At 41.2% G+C, this 21,994-nt stretch overlaps 1 protein-coding gene across 1 annotated transcript in view; it reads right to left on the bottom strand.

The window, feature by feature from the left end:
* The window catches only part of Ttc8 (tetratricopeptide repeat domain 8), a 59,049-nt gene that overhangs the window by 16,970 nt on the left and 20,085 nt on the right, over positions 1-21,994 (bottom strand). Inside the window, exons 2-8 of the mRNA XM_050151554.1 lie at positions 15,553-15,673; positions 14,533-14,596; positions 14,279-14,438; positions 13,969-14,058; positions 13,335-13,379; positions 5,499-5,584; positions 1,543-1,630 (exon numbers count right to left, since the gene is read on the bottom strand). Coding sequence (XP_050007511.1) covers positions 1,543-1,630; positions 5,499-5,584; positions 13,335-13,379; positions 13,969-14,058; positions 14,279-14,438; positions 14,533-14,596; positions 15,553-15,673 — 654 coding nt within the window. The remainder of the gene's footprint in view (positions 1-1,542; positions 1,631-5,498; positions 5,585-13,334; positions 13,380-13,968; positions 14,059-14,278; positions 14,439-14,532; positions 14,597-15,552; positions 15,674-21,994) is intronic.

The raw sequence follows: 21,994 nt of genomic DNA, 5'->3' as shown, positions 1-21,994 counted from the left end.
AGGAAATACCGGTAGCCTAAAGTTCAGCGGGATGGAATGTGGTCTTACAAGTCCTTTGTTCAGCTGTGACTGACTGATTCTAGGCTTAGGCTCACGCAAGCAATTCTAACTGCTATGAGATCATGATGGCAACGTCTGTGTTTCGTCTAGAAGACAGCAGTTCACAGCCCTTTCCCCACCTTTCCTGCTCTTTTCCTGCGCACAGCACACTTCTTAACTTGGAAACTTTTCTACAGATGGACCACAATAATGTAATACCTACCACTTCTTCAAGTGTTTTCATTCAAAGAGGCCTTGATGAGGCTCAGGCGATGACTTTATCCCAATATAAGTAGAGCTTCCCTTCTCGGAAATGTTTTACCACAGAAGTATTCCCAATTTCTGATTTTGGGGTATTCTGGGGGTATTGCGGAACACAAGTCTAAACGTGAAATTCATTGATTTTTTTTAAAAAATGTTTTCATTTTTACTTTGTATATGGGTGTTTTGTCTGCATGTATGTTTGTGCACCATTTGTGTGCCTAGAACCCTTGGAGGCCAGAAGAGGGTGTCAGATCTCTTGGAACTGGAGTTCAGATGGTTGTGAGCCATGATGTGGGTGCTGGGAATCGAGCTGGATCCTCTGGAAGAGCAACAAATGCTTTAACTGCTGAGCCATCTCCAGCCGTTTCACTGGTATTTTTCCATGTACATGTAAGGCAGTTTTACACAATAATTTTATAGCACCAGTGTTTCCACTTGTGGCAATCATATGGTGGCATTCAGTACATTTCAGATTTGGGAGCACTCCAGATTAGGAATGTTCAATCTGCACTGAAAATTCTAGGTGGCCCATGTACTGGAGTTACAGTCACATCATACAGCACAGTGGACTTGAGCTTGCTGCTCTCAGCTCAGTGATGCTGAAAATTTGACCTCCTGCAGTCTCATTTTCCTTAGCAGCACAAAGCAAGGTATAAAACCTACCCTGTAGGGTTACTTTATGGATTAAATTAACCTGTCTTTGCTAAAAAGCCTGCTACAATATCCTATACTGAATCGTGCTCAGAGCTGAGTAACTTATGTCCTATAAAGCAATCTACGAAACGGTCCCTGTTCTTAGAGCAGGGTTTGCTAGCATAGGCCTGGGATCTCAGCTACCCAAGAAGCTGAGGCAGGAGGATGGTGAGTTCAAAGTCTATCTGGACTATACAGTGAAATCTTGTTTTGAAAACAAAGGGGCTTGTTTTATACAACCTGATCAAATTTGCGACAAAATAGACTGCAGAAAATGCCTTTTTGTTACCTACAAGGTGGTGAGTCTGTGGTGTTTCCTTCTGTCCTAAAAAACAATCTGTCAAAGGGATTTTCTTTTTTTTTTCCACAGCCATCAACTCCTTGTGCTGTGGGTACCCTCCATATGCTATTTTTTGCTTGCTATAAAAAATAAGTCTGAACATATTAACTTGCCAAATATTCCAGAAGGAACTGGCAGCTTTACCCCATTCAGTGGCCAGCATCCTAAGTAGACAGTTTTCACTCAAGTTAAGAATATTTACTTACTTTTGCCAGATAGAGAAATGTGTCTACCATTTCCTGCTGCTTCAGGGCTGACTTAAACTGCTTCTCTGCTTCACGGTACATTCCTAACCTAGAAACAGCCATTTAAAAAATCAGACATGCCATTGGAAAATCAGCGCTACATCATTGTTTTTCAAACCTTGAGGATATGAACAGACACATCTCACCCTAGAGCAAGCATATACCAAAGTAGGTGATGCTGGGCACACAGAAAGTAACAGGTATGCTAACAAAAGCTAGCAAGAAGCCACCTGTCTCCCAGAGTCATGAGACAGCTAAGCCTCGGATGGTGTAAAGACTACAAGCGTGATGCAGCAGGACCACAAGCTGTCTCTAACGGGGTCACATCAGGTCACCACTGCGAGAGCTTATGATCAGCTGCACATATGGCAAGTGACCTGGATAACTGTGGAGCTGCCACTTCGCTGAAGAGCTAAAGGACAGTGCTTCTTTGAAAACATCTCCTTCCCTAAGACAAGCCCCGCCCCCTTTAGTTATCCTATACTATCTTAATGAAAGCAACAATCGCCAGTTGCATCCCACAGCTATAGCATCGCTTTTCTACAGATCTTGTTTTCCTCTGCTCATGAATCTGAAACTTGATCCTTGCCTAAGTGACTATTTTGATGTCAATGTCCACCCCTGTGGCCCAGGAAGCACGGGTCCTACCAGGACGTTCACCAAAGCACACAGACTTTGATTCAGCTTGTCCCGAGTAGACCTGTTCTGCTTTCTGTTAACTATTCACTCCTAGCAATCTATGAGCTACTTAGATGTACTTTTTCTGTAAAATAAACTGAGAATTATTTACAATATGATCCATGGGGCTAATCTCACATGCAGCTGGAAAGAATAGCTTTGGTCATTTTTCCATGATCTAGACTTCAAGCATTGGTGTAGCTGATATACTAGCAGTGGCTGGAAGATGGGATTAAAGTGATGTAAGGTGACTTCAACAGATTAGTGTAAAGTTAGAGGCCATGTGAGGAGGCAGAGGTCCCTTCCTCTTCACAGACTATGTATAAAATATTATCAAAGAACCCAAAGTTATGAGAAATAGAAATAATAAACAATAAAATGAATTTGTCACATGAATGATTGAACAAAAGAACAGAGTACAGCATATTCAAAGATATCTAAGGAATGGGGAAATTGCTCAGTTGATAAAGTACTTGAAATAGAGCATGGGGACCAGAGTTCAATCCCCCAAACTATATACGATCTAGTGACATGCACATGTAATTCCAATGCTGGGGAGGCAGAGACAAACGGGGAGATCACTGGACCTTATTGAACAGTCAGCCTAGCCCAACTGGCCAACCTCAGACCAAGAGAACATGTGAGAAAAAGGTGTAAGGCACCTAAGGAACGACACCTGAAGAGGACCTCTGGCTTCCACATATGCACACATGCTCTCTCTCTCTCTCTCTCTCTCTCTCTCTCTCTCTCTCTCTCTCTCTCTCTCTCTCTCTCTCTCTTTCCCCCATACACACACACACACACTTTCAAGAAACACATTTAGACACATCAAAATAAATAAACAAACGACACATCAGTCAGGTTCATAAACTCGGGCCAATGTCAGAGAGTCCAAAGAGACAGTGCTCTACAGCTGCCAGCTGTTTCCCTGCAAATGAGCCTCACACAGCTGTGAAGCATGGCCGTACCACATTTCACGATGTTAAAGAGATGCGGAAATGAAGAGGATAGCAAGCATGCCCTTAACGTCGTGACAGAAAAGGGCTAAATGTGTTCACTGACTTAGATGGCCAAGAGGAAAATTACTTGCAGAAGAGTGAGTAAATCAAGAGAATAGTGGATGAGGACTCAACTGTTGGGTGTGTGCTGGCATGCATTTCGGGGGGGGGGGCAATATGATATACGCACACAGACAGGAAAGTGGATAGCATGTAGGGACAGGCTGAGGAATGCGTTTAACTGAAAAGGACATGACAACGCAAACAGTGAGAGACATGAGAAAGCACACAGACAGGGACAACAGCACTAGACTGCACTAACTGGAGTCATCAAGGAGCCCAACAGCAGCTGTCTGTGCAGTTCCCCTCACCATACGCAGGAAGGAAGTGCTTTTCAGCCTGTGGGTCACGACCCCTTTGGAGGTCAAATGACCCTTTCACAGGGGTCACACACCACACACATATTCTGCACATCAGATATTTACATTGTGATTCGTAACAGGAGCAAAATTATGGTTATGAAGTAGCAATGAAAATATTTGATGGTTGGGGTCACCACAACCAGAAGGACTGTTTCAAAGGGGCACAGTGTTAGGAGGGTTGAGTTTTCACTGCAGTAAGTTAAAACGAAATGTCCAGAATTAGGGCACTGCAGTGGGGCTGGGCAGTAGGAGAGGAAATCGAGAGTGCAGAGGTAAGGTCAGTAGGATGTAGTGGCCAGGAACAAAGGCTGAAGCCAGCTCCGGGCCACATCCTCTAGTAAAGCAATTCTGACCTCAACAGTTGACGTCACAAGCTCTTTCTCTGGGTTTCCAGCGTGTCTTGCCCTTGCTTCCATAATAATAGGAATCATCATAATAATTATTTGTTGTCTGTCTCAGCATCTGAAAGTAACATCTAATCAATCTTTGTGGTCCCATCTGAGAGAGGTTGCTCATTAATGTTTGGCTAAGTGGATGACTGTGAACGAGGGAACTCTGAATGCATAGTAAAGATGCTCTGAAGGACAGAATGATGATGTAACATGATAGAATGCGCTCATTTGAAAGGAGACTCACCATATAAATGGCATCACCTATGGGCAGTAGCAAGCGTCTGAGTTATGCTTTCCTTTAATTATCAACCACATCTCGAGGTTTTGTATAGAAGCTCAAGATGTTAAAACTGTCTTTAAGAATTAAACTCATAAAATTTTAACATTATAATGATCTCACATTATCTCTCGTACAAAACACATTCCAATTTATTAGTGGGGAAAAATGATTCAGAGCTGTATGCGAGGTGTCTAAAGGGAAAGTCTCCTTAATTTCCACAACAGCACAAGCACGTTTTCCGCCCACTTCTTTTCCTCACAGAGCACTGGTCTAGAAATGCTGATGGTCACTCACAACAGCTGAAGCCTATCTTAATTCTTACTAATAAAAAGCAATTCACCATTATAAAATATGACTGTTCTTCCTTTCCATTTTCCCCAAAGGTTCTAAATTTTCTGAATAGCAGCAAGCGTCAGATTGCACTAGAATTAGTAATGCCTCTGCTGACCTCTCAGTTTGTTTTCTTTTGGATGTATCTAAACATTAAGCACGTTTAAAAAATATTCTGGTCCTAGAAAAACCATAACGGTTATGGAAACAGGAGCAGAGTGTGGCAGACTACTGATGCTGACTTTCTAGAGATTGAGGCAGGAGGAAAATGAGAGCCAGTCTGGGCTGCATGGTCACATTCTGTCTGAACTAAATAAATAAAGCGTTAATAAAAGAATTTGAACCAGTAAATGAAACTGAAATTCTTGCTGTATCACTTCTTAGCTCTATGAATTTCAACAACTTGCTTCACATTGGCCAGGCTCAATCTTCGTCAACTGAGCAGCTGACTCCAGATGCCGTGAGTCTTAAGTGAGCTCTGCAGGGCGCGCCCTACAGATGTGAGGCATTTGTGTAAGTGAGGACCTGAAGCCAGGAGGACAGACTGAAGTGAACACTCTGGGTTCTAGTCCCAGGTCTGTCGCTAACCAGCTCATGGTGGAAAATGACAACTGAGCTCTGGCCTCAGCTTCCTTGTGTGACAAGTTCTCAGGGCACATGTCCTTACCGCTGTCATGTGACGGTTCAGAAAACATTTGCTCAAATAAGCCCGAGTTGCCACTGCTTCATGAGGAAACTTGGTTATTTTTTCACCATCATATTGGATGACATAAAAATATTTCCACTTTTAAAGCTTTCACAGATGGGAAGGTTTTACCTGTAGTAGCATTTTCCGATCTGTACTTTCCACCACCAGTCCTTGTACTGAGAATGCTCTGTGGAAAGGGATGCCAAGTCCAAAGCCTTTGAAAACAATTCATTTCCAATTATAAAATGCTCTTCTAATAGCAAGCAGGCAGGAGGATAAATAATTAAATAAACCATATAATTAGTATCAATCAAAACATGTATTAGAAATCAGATAGAAATTCCAGTTGCCCAAGTTTCCAGATGGCCCCACAAATTCCCCCTAAAATCAGTTCCAGGCTGGAGGGCTGGCAGCACAGAAATTGGAGACATTGGTCGAAGGGAAGCAGATGTACAATAAATCAGAATATAATTTTAATATACAAGGCACAAAATTGAATTTAAAACACTAGGATTTTACTCTTCCCACTTTGTAGCTACTCTCTAAAGATTCAAAACGCCTCAAAACTCAGTGATGGCAAGCTTTCTGTATGTAAGGTGGGTCCAGCGGCAGTCCCCACTTCAAACAGCTATAAAGAGAAGGATGAACTAAGTAGACAGAAGAGGGGTTTGGAAGAGTGGGAGCCATTGCTCAGGAACAGGGTATTTGCCTCATCTGCATGACCAACTCTGGGGTTAATCATAATCACTAGCTACAGCAGAGGAAGAGTGAGGCACCGGTATGCTATGGGGCCTGGGGCCAGGGCTTCAGCAGGCAAAGTGCTTGCTGTGCAGGCATGAGACATGAGCTCAGGTTCCAGTCCCCAGGAAAAGCTGGGTGTGGTACCAGGTACCTGTAACCTCCATGTTAAGGAACATACATGACTTCAGAACAAGAAAGAAAGGGGCTTTTGGAGCGTGGGATGGCACAGAAGAGGCTAAGAAGTCAGTACTTGGGTTCCTGCTGCCTTCAATGATCAGAACTCAAGGCTCTGATGTCACTTTACCTTCTAGTAATCGACGTTTTCCTCCATATTTAACTGCTTATCTGACACATTTTTAAAAGGATTTCTGTGTGTGCGTGCAAGTGTGTCTGAGTGCAAGTGCCTGCAGAGACCAGAGACACCAGATCCCAAGGACTTGGAGTTACAGGTGCTTGTGCACTTCCAGATGTGGGTGCTGGAAACAGGAACTAAACTCTGGTCCTTGACAAGAGCATATATCCTTAGCCACAATCACCTTTCTGCCACAATCCCATATCTTCTGGAGCTTTTTCCTTCCAGTGTTTTTACATGGTCAGACCAGACACAACCAATTAAGAATTGGGATTTTTAGAGAGAGGAAGTGGAAAACCTTTTGACAGAGGAGAAAGGGAAGCTGGGCGGTGGTGGCGCAAGCCTTTAATCATCCCAGCACTCGGGAGGCAGAGGCAGGCGGATCTCTGTGAGTTCGAGGCCAGCCTGGTCTACAAAAGCTAGTTCCAGGACAGGAACCAAAAAGCTATGGAGAAACCCTGTCTCGGAAAAAAAAAAAAAAAAAANAAAAAAAAAAAAAAAAAGAAAAAGAAAAGAACAGAACAGAAAAGAAAAAAAAGAAAAAAAAAGAAAAGAAAAGGAGTAAGTTTTAACACAAATTTGAAGTTCACGGAAATCTAAAAGTTCTATAAAGATTCACTGAGTAGAACTGGAATTATCAGTTAAATGAGAATTCTGAGTTTTAATACTTATTTGTCTTCCCAATAGAGAGACTGCTTTATTCTGGAGTCAGTGTTAATATAATCATGAGAGCCAACAGTTCCATTAAAGGAACACTTGGATGTTTCAGTTCTATTATCTCAAAGTGCATCCCCTATTACTGTCCTCTTTAATATTAGCTCTCTTCTGAAATTAATGCCAGAAAAGTCCCCTCAACCTACTATTGCAAAATTAATTACTTTTCCATGTGTTCTCTATCTCACTTGCTCCAGGGGAGACCTCTGAATATGCAAACTACTTATCCAGGAATGGTGTCACCATGCTGAGCCTCTAATGGACCTAAAAAATCAACATCTTTACTTGAATGCTATGGAAATGAAAAACAAGCCACATATGATTATACTTTCATGTGCTTATTTTTCTTTTTCCCCTCTAGCCAGAAATAAAAGTGGAGACAAAAAAAAATAAGCGAGAAGTGTGACTTCAAGTGGCATTATCTCTGGAAACACTGGGGAACCTGTGTTTTCAGAGGGCTACATTCAGACATGCAGTCCTCATATCTTTGCGCATTATCTCTGACTCAATCTTTATTAAGACCATTTCTAGCAAGCAGATCACATTCACTGTCATGTTTAATATAAACAGACCAAACCTTCTACTTTTTTTTTTAAATCTTCCATTTGAATGCTTATATACCCTGACTTCCTAAGGCTAGATTCAGTGTTTATGATTGGTGGCCGAGTTTGCCTTCAGATACAGTCCTGAATCAAATCTTCCCATGAAGGAACCAGATGTTCCCATTAATCCAATTAAGGAAAATATAAATTGCTGAGACAATAAAAATGGCAGGAAAAAGTTACATTTTAGCAATTCTTATTAATTACATGAGAACTTGGGCTGAATTAGACAAGAATTCTTGTAATGACTTCTGAAGGCCCCTAGCTCCCCGAGGGGAGACCCTTTTGTGGGAGTTTGAATGAGACTGTTCCTATAGGTTCCTATACTTGAACATTTGGTCCACAGTTGGTGGCACTGTTTGAGGAGGTTTAGAAGGTGTGGCCTTGTTGGATGTCACTAGAGGCCAGCTGTGAGAGTCATTTCCAGTTGTTCTCTCTGCTTTGTGCTTGCAGTTCAAGAAGTGAGCTCTCGGCATCGTATCCAACTAACATGCCTGCCTACGACCTCCAGTCAGCACTATGGACTCTGACCCTCTGGAACCCTAAACCGACATAATCTCTTCCTTCTCTATGGACTCTGACCCTCTGGAACCCTAAGCCGACATAATCTCTTCCTTCTCTACGTGCCTTGGTCATGGTGTTTTGTCACAACAACAAATTTGAAGATAATGCATATGAAAGCAGCTCTGATTCCATTAGCATGCTAAAAAAATCCTTATTTTTTTCTTTTTACAGCTGACGTTAAAAATATATAAAAGGCTAAAAAATGTCCGGTTTGTGCTCATTATCTAAATCCTTTTTGGGAAATAACATTTGTGATAAAATCTAAAATGACATTTTAACGGAAGAGTCTGGTCCAAGGAGCACCGTGAGCAAGGCTGTGCGTGCGAGCGTGCGAGCTGGTGAGGGCGGGAAGAAGGCACAGGCATATGTCCCCAGCTCCTCCAGTCCGTCACAGCAGCAAGGCAAGGGCTGCAGCAACTATTTGCTTAAGGAATAAGCCTGTCATCTCACAAGTGCAAACAGGAAAGGAAAGTTTGCAGTTTTCACTAAGTAAAAACAAAAAGAGCTACCTCCCTGAGTGTTCCACACTGGAGTGACTAGCACATGAAAAAAATACGGGGGGTCACTTATGAGCATGTAAATGTATTGAAGTACTTAATCTACAATAGCAAAAATTGCTATTAATTCAGGAAACAGACAAAAAGTTTGAAAAACGAATATAAAATGAGACTTCATCTCCACTAGTGCTATGAGGCCAACCTGCTTGGTTGATGCATTGTGAGTATTCAACAAGCACACATGGAATGAAGATCTTAAACCTATTCTCAAGAAATAATCCAAGTATCTGTCTTCAGTATATGTGTACCTGTATTTAGTTATAATTCTGTTTAGCATCCTGAATGGATACTTTTTGACTTAACGATAGAAAATAAATATTTGCAATTTTTATAATTTTGGTAACTATTATTTTACTGGCTGCATGAAAGTCCATTCGTCTGCTCATTATATCATATTTATCTTCCAGCACTGAGCATTTATGTTGCTTTCCAAGCATTTTTTCTACCATATCTAACACTATAGTGATCATTGCAAATAAAGCTATTTTTCCTAACAATTGTTGAGAACTGGAAGTACAGCATTATCTAAAATTTGTAATAATTTATGACACTGTCCCTCAACATTTTAAAGTCCTTTGTTTTATATTCCTTGTCAGCAAGAAAATACCTGCTTCCTGCTAGTTCCCCCAATGATGTCTCACTGGGTCATGTCTATGCCCATAGGAAGCTCTCTAAGGGCTGGGGAACTGACTTTGTGGGTAAATCTCATTCTGATCAAACATGAGGACCAGGCGTTTGGATCCCTAGAACCCACAGAAAAGTTGATTGTGTGTGGTGAGCTGCCTATAATCCCAGATCACAAGGCGGCGGCGAGGATAGTGGGGGGCAAAGTCTAGTATGCTAGACTAGCTGGAACGGCAAGGTCCTGGTTTAGTGTGAGACTCTGCCTCCACATATACAGTACACTATGATCAAGGAAGATACTTAACATCAACTGTGGGCCTCCATGTGTATGCAAGCACACACACAATGATACATGCGTGTCCACACACATATGAACGCATATGCATACCGCATATATGCCAGAAAAGGCGTTCTAAAATATTCAGATTATCTTTTTTATATATGACAAACAGCATTTAAAATCACCCTGCAGGTACATTTTTGCCTGCTCACCACTATATAGAAATTACATATAAGAACCAGTCAGTCTCTTACCATTGTGATTGCTTCACAAATATAACCCAAGAAGCAGTTTAACTGTTGAATTCTGTATGCTTGTGTGTGTGTGTACACATGTGCACGTGTCCGTGCTTGTGCAAGGCAAAGGTCTACCTTGAGTGTCATCCCGTCAGAGCCAGCTTCTTTTTCTCTGACTCAGGGTCTCTAGGCTGGCTCATCAATTAGTTTAGGCTGGCCAGCAAGTCCCCAGGAAAGTGCCATCTCCGTCTCCGCTGCCCCAGCACTGAGATTATAGGCACATGCCACCCTGTGAGCTCTGGGGATGAAACTCAGGTCCTCAGGCTTAGGAGGCAAGCACTTTACTGAGCCATCCCCCAGCCCTAGTTTAAAGTAGTTTAAATTTTAGTAACTCGTTAACCCAATGCACAGAAGAATGTCCCCAAACAAGCTCCCCCAGTTCATCTAGTGATTCAAAGAGATCTACCACAAAGAGTTTTACATTCTGCTCAGCACCGCTTGTTTCGAATATATTAAGTCTTTCATTATTCATGAACATAATCTTACAAAATTTATAAAAGGAGACTCTGGCTCCCAATAAGATTTGGCATCATTTTCTTGTTCCTGGGATATATTTAAGGGTCATTTTGTGATGCTTTCTTTCTACTAATTTGCTAATTTCTTTTGATGAACTTCCTTCCCTGGTGAGGTTGTTATATGGAATTTAAGCTTTCAAATGCTCAACTCTATTTCTCACATTTGAATACATGTTTCCTAGTGTTTCTGAAATTCCAACATACATCCTAGAGCAGTGATGTGGGAGTGTCATATCAATCTGTTGATTTCATTGGCTGAGCAATAAAGAAACTGCTTGGCCCTGATAGGTTAAAGCATTGGTGGGAGGAGTAAACAGAATAGGATGCTGGGCGGAAGAGGAAGTGAGGTCAGACTCTGCTCTGCTCCCGGAGAGACCCAACAGCTCTGCTCTCTGGAGCAGAGACACCAGGATGGATGGAGGCTAGACTCTTCCCAGTAAGCGCACCTTGGGGTGCTTACACACATCATTAGAAATGGGCTAGTCCAGGTGCGAGAATTAGCCTGTAAGGGTTAGAGTTCATGGGCCAAGCAGTTCTTAAATGAATACAGTTTGTGTGTTGTTATTTCGGGCATAAGCTAGCCAAGCGGCCGGGGTGTTGGGGACGCAGCCCCGCCGCAGCTCCTTATTTCAACAGAGCAGTAGTTCCCAGTCATCATGAACACTAGCATTGCCTGTGGAGTTCTTAACAGCAGAGTCACCACCTCCCCTGGGGATTCTCATCTTGGAAGTGTAGCATAGACCCACACACCATTGCTACTAAGTTACACAGGTAATTAAGAAAAAGAAGCCATTTTTGTATTTCTATTTCTAGGTCAATGAGAATATCATTTGCAGATATAAATATAAAGAGCAAAGACTTGGGTCGGCCGGCCTCCCTCTCTGTCCTTGATCTCAGGACTGAAATGGCGGCTGGCATGCTGTGTCATTCAGAACGACATTGGATAAAAGAGCAGATATTCCCTCAGTAAATGAATTATTCTTCAAAAACCCAAGAGTATAAAGTCAGATGTGATGGTGCACACCTGTAATCCGAGCACTTGGTGGTCAGAGGCAGGAATGAGAGTCTGAGGTCAGTGTGGGCTACATAGTGAGATCCTGTTTCAGAAAACAAAAGAGAAAAAAAACCTTCTAAAAACAGATTTGTGACAATTTAATAATTAGAGATTTGCCCATTTGTGAAATGGATTGGATTTGGGTAGTATAACATATCATTCCACTAAAAGGCTCTATGAGCTGTATAGCAAGTGAAACCACTGGGTTCTGTTTACAGAAACGCACATGGTTTCTTGGTGCGCTAACTTTAGACTCCGCTGCTCCGTATGTGACCATACACTTGACTTCTTCATCACAGGTTAGTCCCACATTCTCTGTATCTGGCCTAGGCTCTTATATGTATACCTGTACCCTACTCCTTAGGGCATGCAATTGTTATCTCCACACAGAGATACAAATTCCCAGAGTCACATCAAACATAAAACTCTTTGAGTCAATTACGCAGCTTCATTATAAACTGGTGAGTCAATCCCAGGTCTGACAGTAAAGCTATCAATCACCCTCACAGCACCCTAGGTGGCAGCTCTGACTGGTGTCCCTTCCCTTGATGTCCTCAACATGAAGCCCATCATCAAGTTCAGTCATTTCTTTATACTGTCTCTTCGGTGCCCTCGTTTTTGAAGGTAAGTCTTATTCAGCGATTGTTCCGGTCTCTTTCGTGATTTCCCATTTCTTTACAGTTCTTTTGCCACATTTCCTGGAAACCCTGCTCACTCGGTGGATATTTGCCAGCATCCATCACTGCCTGTCTTCCCTTGGCTCTCCTCAGTCTAGCAATCAACTCTCGTTTGTTTGTTTTCACACAGGTCTTACTCTGCAGCTCCGACTACTCTTAACTCATGATTCTCTGGACGAGGCCTCTTGAGTGCTGTGACCGCAGGTGTACACCTCCACTCCCAGGGCCAGTTTACGTCAATTTTAGTTTCTACGTTAGCACGGACAGCTCTCAGAAGCAGGTGTGGTATCATATGTTCATTAGCTTGCCCTATACACTGAATTGTGGCTGACACATAGGAAACATAACTGAGGAAAGTATTTTCCTGAACACTCAACATGTGAACATAGTGGTTTTTCCTGGACTCATAAGAAATTGGGGAAATTGTTATCCGATATTATAGAATTGACTTCATTTGACTTAAACAACTTCGTGAGACTTTTCCTCATTTACATATTGGCTTATGTAAATTGAGGAAAATTTGGAAAATCAGATGCATATAACCTCAAAATTCATTAGTGAGAAGCTAACATGAAAAGTGACTCTAGCTAAAGCTAAATAGGAGTAACGTGGGCTCTTTGTGTTATTATTTCTGCTTTTGTGTGTTTGAAATCTTCATGGGAGAGGAGGCAGAAGACAGCAGAAATGCATGCTAGTAAACTTCTAATACTCTGTGGTCTACAAAAACAATGGACCAGTGGTACTATTAGCATAAAGAAAACATTTTCAGTTATCTTGCCCTTTAACGACAGCTACATAATCTATGAACCAGGAATAAGTCTTATCATGTCTATATTTATACAAATGTCCTCACTGAAACTGAAACTTTCAGTTCTTCACATTTTTAATGATTTCCCCTTTTTAAGGAAATAAATAGAATATTTCAAAATCTAAAGCTCGAAAGCCTGAAAAATTCCTAGGAAAGAAAATAACAGGAATTCATCACTTACCATCTTAATATCATTTTCATGGTGAAAAATATATTCAAATAAAGCCTGGAAAAGACAAAATGTCAAATATACTCAGTTTTATTTTAATAAAACACTTGTTATTGTTACACAAAAACTCAAAACTTAGTTGACTCAAAGTGCAGGATACTCTAAAGTGCTAAAAATTGGTAAGTAATAAAAGTGACTGCCATTTGTCATAATAATCCATTTTGAAATTCTGCAACTCACAATAAATTTTGTTTTTAATACTGAGAGGCCTAGTTAACTACTAATTAAGCACATATATATATATATATTTCATCCCTTTGAACATCCTTAAATCATACAAGAGTTGAACATTATTTTTCTGAGAACAGTCCAAGCTGAAAAACAAACACATCCAGACAACCTCAAGCTTCGGTCTGCAAAGGTGACTCTGCCTCTCTGCTTTCTTTGTTGCAAATTATTGTTGTTAACCAGGGCAAGGGACTTTCCTATAATAATTACATATGTACTTATTTCTGATCAATTGTACCTAATTCAAGACAAAGAGAATTTTTGCATGTTACACTAACTAAATTCTCCATTTCCTACAAAACCATGTCATCATACGTCTATCATTACTGCATAACTTAGAAGCTTTGGAAGCACATACCTTTGCCAACTTAGGTTTCTGGGAATATTTTGTTAAATTCAGTCTAGATAAATTTATAAATGGTCCATCAGGACTTGTAAGCATGGAAGCCTGTGAGAGTAAAAGACAAGAAGAAGAAATTGAAAACTTTCTCTTCAAACATAGTTTCTTCTGCATAAATATTATAGTAAATTATAGAAATTATAGAACAACAAGAATTACCTGAATTCTGTTTAATTTCTGAATTTCTGTTTAATTCTCCACTGTAATACTAGTGGAACATAAAGTTACTTGAGTAATACAAGGTCCTGGGAGAGCTGACAGAACCTACCGTCCCTAGTCTGACGAACCTTCCAGATGAACTAGTGATAGGTCGTGCTGTGTAGGCAGTTCTGGGTGTTCTTATGGCCTGCTCCATTGTACCGGGCCTTCCACTCTGCGTGCTAGGCCTAAGGAAACCCGTAATGGGTCTTCCAGCTTGAGTGATTGGCCTGTGGAGATTGACAGCTGTTATAACACAAACAAGATCAATTAAGGAAAGTCTGGTCAGGATTTAGAGACGGAGGGATGAACTAAAATACAGACCTGATAGCTTGACTCGGTCCTCCTGCCTGGTTAGTTCCAGGGAGCTTCAAAGATGTGCCAGGGCCTACAAGATAGGATGGTTATCAACTTATCAATTACTTATGAATTTTTAGATCCACTTAGCAACTTAATTTTCAGACTTATCCTGGCCTGGGAAGAAGAGGGTATGGCAGGAAATGCTTTGAGGAAAGGAGTTTGAGGCTCATCATCAGGGCACATGTACCACTCTGGTCGGCGGCAAGAACCTGGTAGAGTGGGGCCTAAAACCGAGGCAGACTAAAGTCTCAAGCAATAGCCAGCTTTATTCAGAGCATCACACAGTGTACACTCTGAGGTTAAGACAAATCACATGAGTGAGATGTTCAACCACAAGGACAATCCCCATGTGGCAAAAACATGTTTTTTCACAGAGGGATATGAACAATGGCAGCTGAAGTAGACTCATTCCTATCCGCTACACATGGGAGCAACATGAAAACCCATTCCAAGAACAATTCTGTGTTTTGAAGAAACTGGGGTCATAAGACTTGTTTTCTTGGAGTTTTCTCACAAGCACTCAGAATTCTAACATGACTCCATTCTCGAACTATGTTCTGACAGCTGAGCCCATGTCACTGATTTGTGCTATCATTCGGTCTGTAAGGTAGGCTTAGTACTAACCCAGTTAACAGAGGCTCAAGGAATTAAGCTAACAGGTCACCCCATTAGCAGAGTTTAAGTCAATGCCTCTGGACTCAAAGGTTAATTATTTTTCACACAAATGTCTACAAATAAAAGATTGTGTCCAGAATTTACATGTGTTAGCAAGTCAATGAGGAAAAGAAGATCTTAAAAACCAATAAATTACCAACAAACCAACATATATTATGATGTTCCTCCAATACCATTTATTTATATTATGACCCTGACTTGGACCCCAAGGCAATCCCATTATATATGTGTTTATATAAAATTCAGAATACACACATGTTCCTCTTCTATACCATATCCTTCCTTTAACTCAACTCACTAAGTACTTACGTGGGACTTGGGCAATGGCATTTTCATCCAGAATCATCTCTGCAATCCCTTCATGATCCACATCAATTTCATCTATGTACACCATTTCAGTCAGCGCTCGTGCTTTCAAAATCCAAGCTGCCTAAAAAGCATTGAAAAAAACATTCGGTAAAATAACATAGTGCTTGAACTAGCCTTTTGGATACCTTGTTCAGCCTAGATATAGTGAAGAGGACCTTGGTTCTGTCTCAAAGGGATGTGCTAGACTTCGTTGACTCCATATAGAAAGCTTTACCCTCTCTGAGGAGTGGGTGGGAGGAAGATGGGGGGAGCGGGAGGAGGAAAGGGAGTGGGAACTGGGATTGACTGATATGTAAAATGAGAAGATTGTTTTAAAATAAATTTAAAATTTTAGATAAAAAGTTAGAAATCTCACACAGCTTTGGTAAGAAGCTAGGTGTGTTTTGTTAATGTACTCTGCACTCTACTTCAGGACTATAACATCCAGAAAGTCCTTCTCAGTTTCCAACCCCCAGGCATCCTCTTGTCTTTCTTACAGTTTTCCCTTTAGGTTTCTGGTCTTCTACACATACCATATTTGACAAGTAGTATGATTATCTGAGCATGTGTTAGTCCCTGTTCCCCAGAATACAAGCATTTCAACCTTGTCTACTCTTGCATTTTCTAGACTTTTAGGTTTTTATACATAATTGGGTATTCAGGAAATGTTGCTTGATTCGAGCTAAGATCAATTTCTCTGGATTCCAAATCACTGCTTTGTGATCTAGTAGGGAGAACTGGCTGACGAGAACGGAGGATGGAAAAGTAATTAAAGCTCTAGGCTGAAAGCATCATCAGCTTAGTCGGAGCCTGAGAAGGGCATCATGAAGATGTACATACTTAACTTTCTTGCCAAACACATGAAATTGCTTTACTGAAAAACTTGACCTTTCTGCCTTTTTTTTTCCAGAATAAAAGCCAAGGACGATGATGCTCAGTGTCCTTTGCACCATCTGAGAGGAACGCGAGTCTGGAAGTGGTGGCATAGACCTGATTCTACAGTCTACAGGAAAAATAGCAGAAATCTGGGGAGGGACTGGAGTTCACTATACCAGGAGTCTGGCTGTGAGGGGAACAATGAGGCTGCAGGACGTCTGCAAAGTCCCCACATATACAGAACTTTGCCCACTTGGTCTTTTTATTAAAGCCCTCTTAGATTATACACCCACTATCAGGCTGAGTGGGAAACAAGTTCACAACATGGATCCTACCATTCCTGAACACACCATCATCCAGTGGATTAAACAGCAAAACATACAGCAGTATGTGATTAGGTGACAAGTGTGTGGTAGAAGAAAATGGGTTTTATAGGAAATGGTTGAAAGAAAGGAAGAAAGAACAGCCGAGATTGTAGTGTACGCTTGTAATCCCAGCACTCAGAAGTTCCTCCTTGACTGCACAGCAAGTTCAAGGTCAAACTGTAATACATAAGTCTGTCTCAAAATAATGATGATTATAATAATAATGATGAAGGCTTCGGCTCTGAGGTCAGGCAAACCTGCTCACAGCGTGTTTAGAAACACCCAGTAGCTGTGATTGTTGGAATGCTGGTGAAACCGTCTGGACTGAGAGACCAGCCAGAGAGCATGTGTGTCACGGTGAGGTTAGGGGTTTTTATTCTAATAATGAGGAGCCAATGAAGCTTCTGGAACATGACTTGGAGTCCAACTTAAATCCTTCTCAACCAATCTGCCCTCCTCTCTCACCTAACCCCCAACCTCTTTCTCTGACAGGGTCTCACAATATAAGCAGGATGTCCTCGAACTCTAGACCCCCTGGTTTAACCTGGATGCTGGAATTATAGGCATGTACCACCATACTCATATTACATCAAGTTTTTAAAAGTCAAATTTTTATAATTTTAGGCATCATTTACATAATCAGTTATTAAACATCCATGAACATATTTTAACTAGCTTTGAGTTGTTAGCACTATTTCATAGTCCAATCTGTTATGCTTGATATCTAGCTCCCTATTAATCTCTTAAATGTTAAGATGATGTAAATTTTCTTTGCTGAGATAATCAAAGCAAGGGAAGTGAATCCATGATCCTCCCCGCCCTGAATAAATAGATAACTACATCAGAAGTCCAGTAGGAACATCTATTTTTCACTCTCTATGCTTTTTAATACTTAAGTCTTAAGAAATGGAAGCAATGATATGAAAATTTGATATTAAAAGATCTGTAGAGACTGGGAGACTGCTCAGTGGGTAAAATGCATGCTGTGCAAGCATGAGAGAGGACTGGTGTTCAGGTCCTCAGCACGCATGTAATGCACATCTGCAATCTCTGCACTGGATGGTGGAGCTAAGAGGGAGAGACAGGAAAGAACTAGAAGTTCTTAGGAAGCTAGCCTGTTATAAGCAGTGGCAAACAAGAGACCCTGTTTTAAACAAATGGTCCTCTGATATCCACACATGTGCTGTGGCACTCACATGCTCACACATACACATATACACACATCACACACACACACACACACATAGATACCTCATACATACACACATACACATCATGCATTCATTTACATATATACACATATCATACACATACATACACACACACAAAAAAAACCCCGATCTTTTAGAGATCTGAAATAAAACATACATTGCTGCTTAGTTTTTGTGAACTTGATACAAACTAAGATGAAGGAACATCAGCTGAAAACTTCTCCCATCAAACTGGCCTGGAGGCAAGTCAGGGAGGCATTTTCTTGTGTGATGATTGATGTGGGAAGGTTCAAAGCACTGTGGGTGGGTGCCACCCTTGGGCAGTGGTCCTGGGCTGTATAAGAAAGCAGGCTGAGCAGGCCTTTGAGAGAAAGTCGGAAAGCAGCACTCCCCCAAGGCCTCTGCATCTGTTCCCACCTTGGCTTCCCCCTCAAAGACAGACTGGGACATGCCATAGTAAATCTTTCTCCCCAAGTTGCTTTTGTCTTTGGTATTTATCACAGCAATAGGGCTCTAACTAGGAAGTTGGAACCAGGAACATGGGGGGCTGCGGTGATGGATCTGACCAAGTGGATTTTATGCCTTGGATAGTCTTCTGAGTAGGATTGTGAAAGCTTTTGGAACTCTGGGTCGGAAAAACCACTGAGTTCTCAGCAGTTAATGGGCTATTCTGCAGGAGGCTGGAAGATAATGCTGACGGAAACACAGATAATGAAGGCCTGGCTCATGAAATTTTAGAGAGAAGTTTGAGAGTCAGTTCAAATACTCAATTGGGCTGCTTGTGTGATGCATTTGGATTTAAAAAAAAATCTATGGAACTAAAAAATTAGTTTTATTGGGATTATCTGGGGCTGAAAAATCAGTTGCGATTAATAAGAGAAGAGCATCTCTGAGGTGAACTCTTCTGGGAAATACTTCCTCAGGGTCAGACACAGAAGCTGTGGTCCACGGAGGGCAAGGGTTGCAGCTTAAGCTGACAGCCACGCTTGGCAATGTGTAGGAGTCTCACACATGGTACACGCTTTAAAAGCATAAGGGAGTCATGGAGAGTATCTGAGGGCTGCTACTGTGTGGCAGGGTTGGAGTCTCCCTGAACAAAGTCAGTAGGGGCCACTGGTGAAGGCGCAGCCTCAATTGCAGTGAAAACCCCGGTATGTTGGAGACGTCAAGATCAATGACAAGAGTCAGCCTACGCCCAAGACCATCGGAGTTCAGATCATGAGTGAATCCTAGGCGGTGAACAATAAGTAATTTACACTGTACGAGTTTGGTTTCACTTTAATCTTACTGTTACTGTGTCCTGATTCCTCCCTCATAGAATAAAAAGTAGTTTAAGATGAAATAAACCCTTTCCTCCCCACATTGCATTTGGTCATAGTGGTTACCACAGCAACAGAAACCAAACTAGAACACATACTTAAACCATTATTCAATTTAAAATTTCATCAGTCTTTCAGAAAAATTAATCTTCCTGATTTTTCTTCTGTCCTAACAAAAAATGACCTTGAAAATCACATGTTACTGCTGGATTACACATCAAAGTACTTAGAGAGAAAAAAAAACCACTACTCCTGGCAATGTGAGCAATTCTTGAGATTTTAATGAAAACAGCAGATGGGGCTTTGACTCAAAAAAATTCTTTTTTGGAAATAAGCCAAATATGTTTTACAGTTCTAAAGTCCTCTGTATACTAAAATAAAAGAAACATGATCAAATATACACAGGAATCTCTAATTTTCCCTTAAATCTGAAAAAAAACTACAAGTTTGTTTTATATGTTATGTTCAACTGAATAACTGCAGTCATCCAGCTTAAAAACCAACCAGGCATTTATGCAAGTGACTATATTTATATTACAAGGTCTATAGAATCAATAATGCTAAAAAGATACTTAGGACATTTTATAAAGAAGAACAGTTTTTCCCAACCTAAATGAGTAGTCACCATGCTAATTTACTTGCCTGAACATCTCTTTTGCAGTTCCTATCAATTCTTTGATAATTCTACACAATGCATTATCAATTCTTTGATCATCCCACACACTGCATTTTGATCGTATTCACTTTCTTGACCAACTCATCCCAGGCCCCACAACCTTCCCAACTTGATGGCCTCTTCTTTTTTTCTTTTCCTTTCTTAAAACCCATCAACGCTTTTCTGTGCTGGATGGGGGCCCTCCACTGAGCACAGTCAACCTGGCAGGGGTCACCCAAGTTACTCACCCCTGAGATGTCTAAAGCATACCCTTGAGGTACAGACCTGCCAGCTTAAGGTTAATCCAATTTCACTTATGAAATAAAAACTCAATTAGCTGAGAAAAATACGCTTTAATTATTCTGTTCCTTTTGATAAGTAATTCAAGGCCAACAGGTTAAGGCATGTGAGAAATAATTTTTGATTATTAGGACAAATCAACCAAGAAAATAATCATTCTGATATGATCTGAACATCATAAAAAAACTGGTAGAGAGTCAGGCAGTGATGGAGCACACCTTTAATCCCAGCACTTGGGATGCAGAGGCAGGCAGATCTCTGAATTCACGGCCTGTCTGGTCTACAAAGCAAGTTACAGGATAGACAGAGCTGTTATACAGAGAAACCCTGTCTCAAAACAAAAACTAAAACTAAAACAAAAAGCAAAACAAAATTACAAAACCTGGTAGAGATATTTGACAGTCTGCCTGTAAAATGAAATTCTAGGCACAGTATATTAAGTTGTCCCTGTGAGGCTTTTTTAGGGTTTGGTGATGGGATCTCCAGTGCTCATGTGTAGACGACAGTCTCCAGCTGGTGGCACTATTGAGGGAGGACAAGGGTACCAATCTCAGCAATAGATTACTCTGCTGATACCCTCATTGCAGGATTATTAGGGGTGGGGCACAGGTCTAGCTGGAAGAAATGGGAGGCCTGGGGCCTGCCTTTGTAGGGCATATCCTGTCCCCAATTCCTTTCACTCTCTCTGAACCCTGCCACCATGCCCTTCTGTCTTACCACAGGCTCCAAACCAACAGCCACCAACCACAGAGGCCCCTCTAATAATCAGGAGGCAAATCAAACCTTCCTCTTTTAAGTTGTTTTTGGTAGTTTTTTTTTCTTTTCGTCTCAGTGACAAAAAGCAAGCATAAGTCTCATTTCTTTTCAAGTTGTAAACAACATGAAAATATGAATGAGGTCAGCCGTGCTCCTTTTTACATCATTACCTGGTGATTTCTACAGAAACAAAAATAGAAACTGTTACTACATATAAGGCTTCTTGAAACTTCTTGCTAGTCTGAAACATTTAATTACCACAGACAGCTTTCGGTCATGTCTACAGCGCAAATTCCTAATGCCTCAGTTTAATTTTAATAAAAATCTTCCAGATGACTAAGAGCAAAACTATACTCATTTATTTGGAAACACATTACATTTCTGACTAGATCTGTCTTGAAATGACTGGATGTATAGTTTATAAAATATAACATTCAGCCTATACAGAGCTCAGAATCGCATTTGGGCCATTTTCCAGTGTTGGTCTAATACAGAGGTCTCCATTAGAATACCTCTCGACTTGTTTTCTGTCAGGAGCCATTTCCCCCCAATCATTACAGGAACCATCACCCTGGGGAGTCTGCAGAGAACCTCACACCCATAATTGTGTTCTATTGAGAAAACCTGCCCCTCATCCAATTAACTGTTAATCTATTAGCAGAATACACCTCACATTCCAGCTACCCAGGGAACCAGGTGTGGCCACTTGTGACTTCTGGCCTGTCTGTCTGAATGTAACCGAGCTACGTGACCGGAACCACGCGGCCTGCGAGATCCCGTACCCTGCCCCTCATCCCTTACCATATATAAACTGTAACCCGTCCCTAATAAACGGAGGCCTTGACAAAGTTGCTTGGCCTCGTTCTTCTGTCTTAGCTCATTCCCTTCCAGGTAGCGCCCCTCCGAGACCCTGGAGTAACT

Source organism: Alexandromys fortis, unplaced genomic scaffold, assembly GCF_014885135.2.
Source record: "Alexandromys fortis isolate MF-2015 unplaced genomic scaffold, M_Fortis_MF-2015_v1.1 scaffold_63, whole genome shotgun sequence".
In the NCBI taxonomy this organism is placed as follows: Eukaryota; Metazoa; Chordata; class Mammalia; order Rodentia; family Cricetidae; genus Alexandromys; species Alexandromys fortis.
The sequence above is the reverse complement of the archived record's forward strand: the minus strand, read 5'-3'. Positions and strand labels throughout refer to the sequence as shown.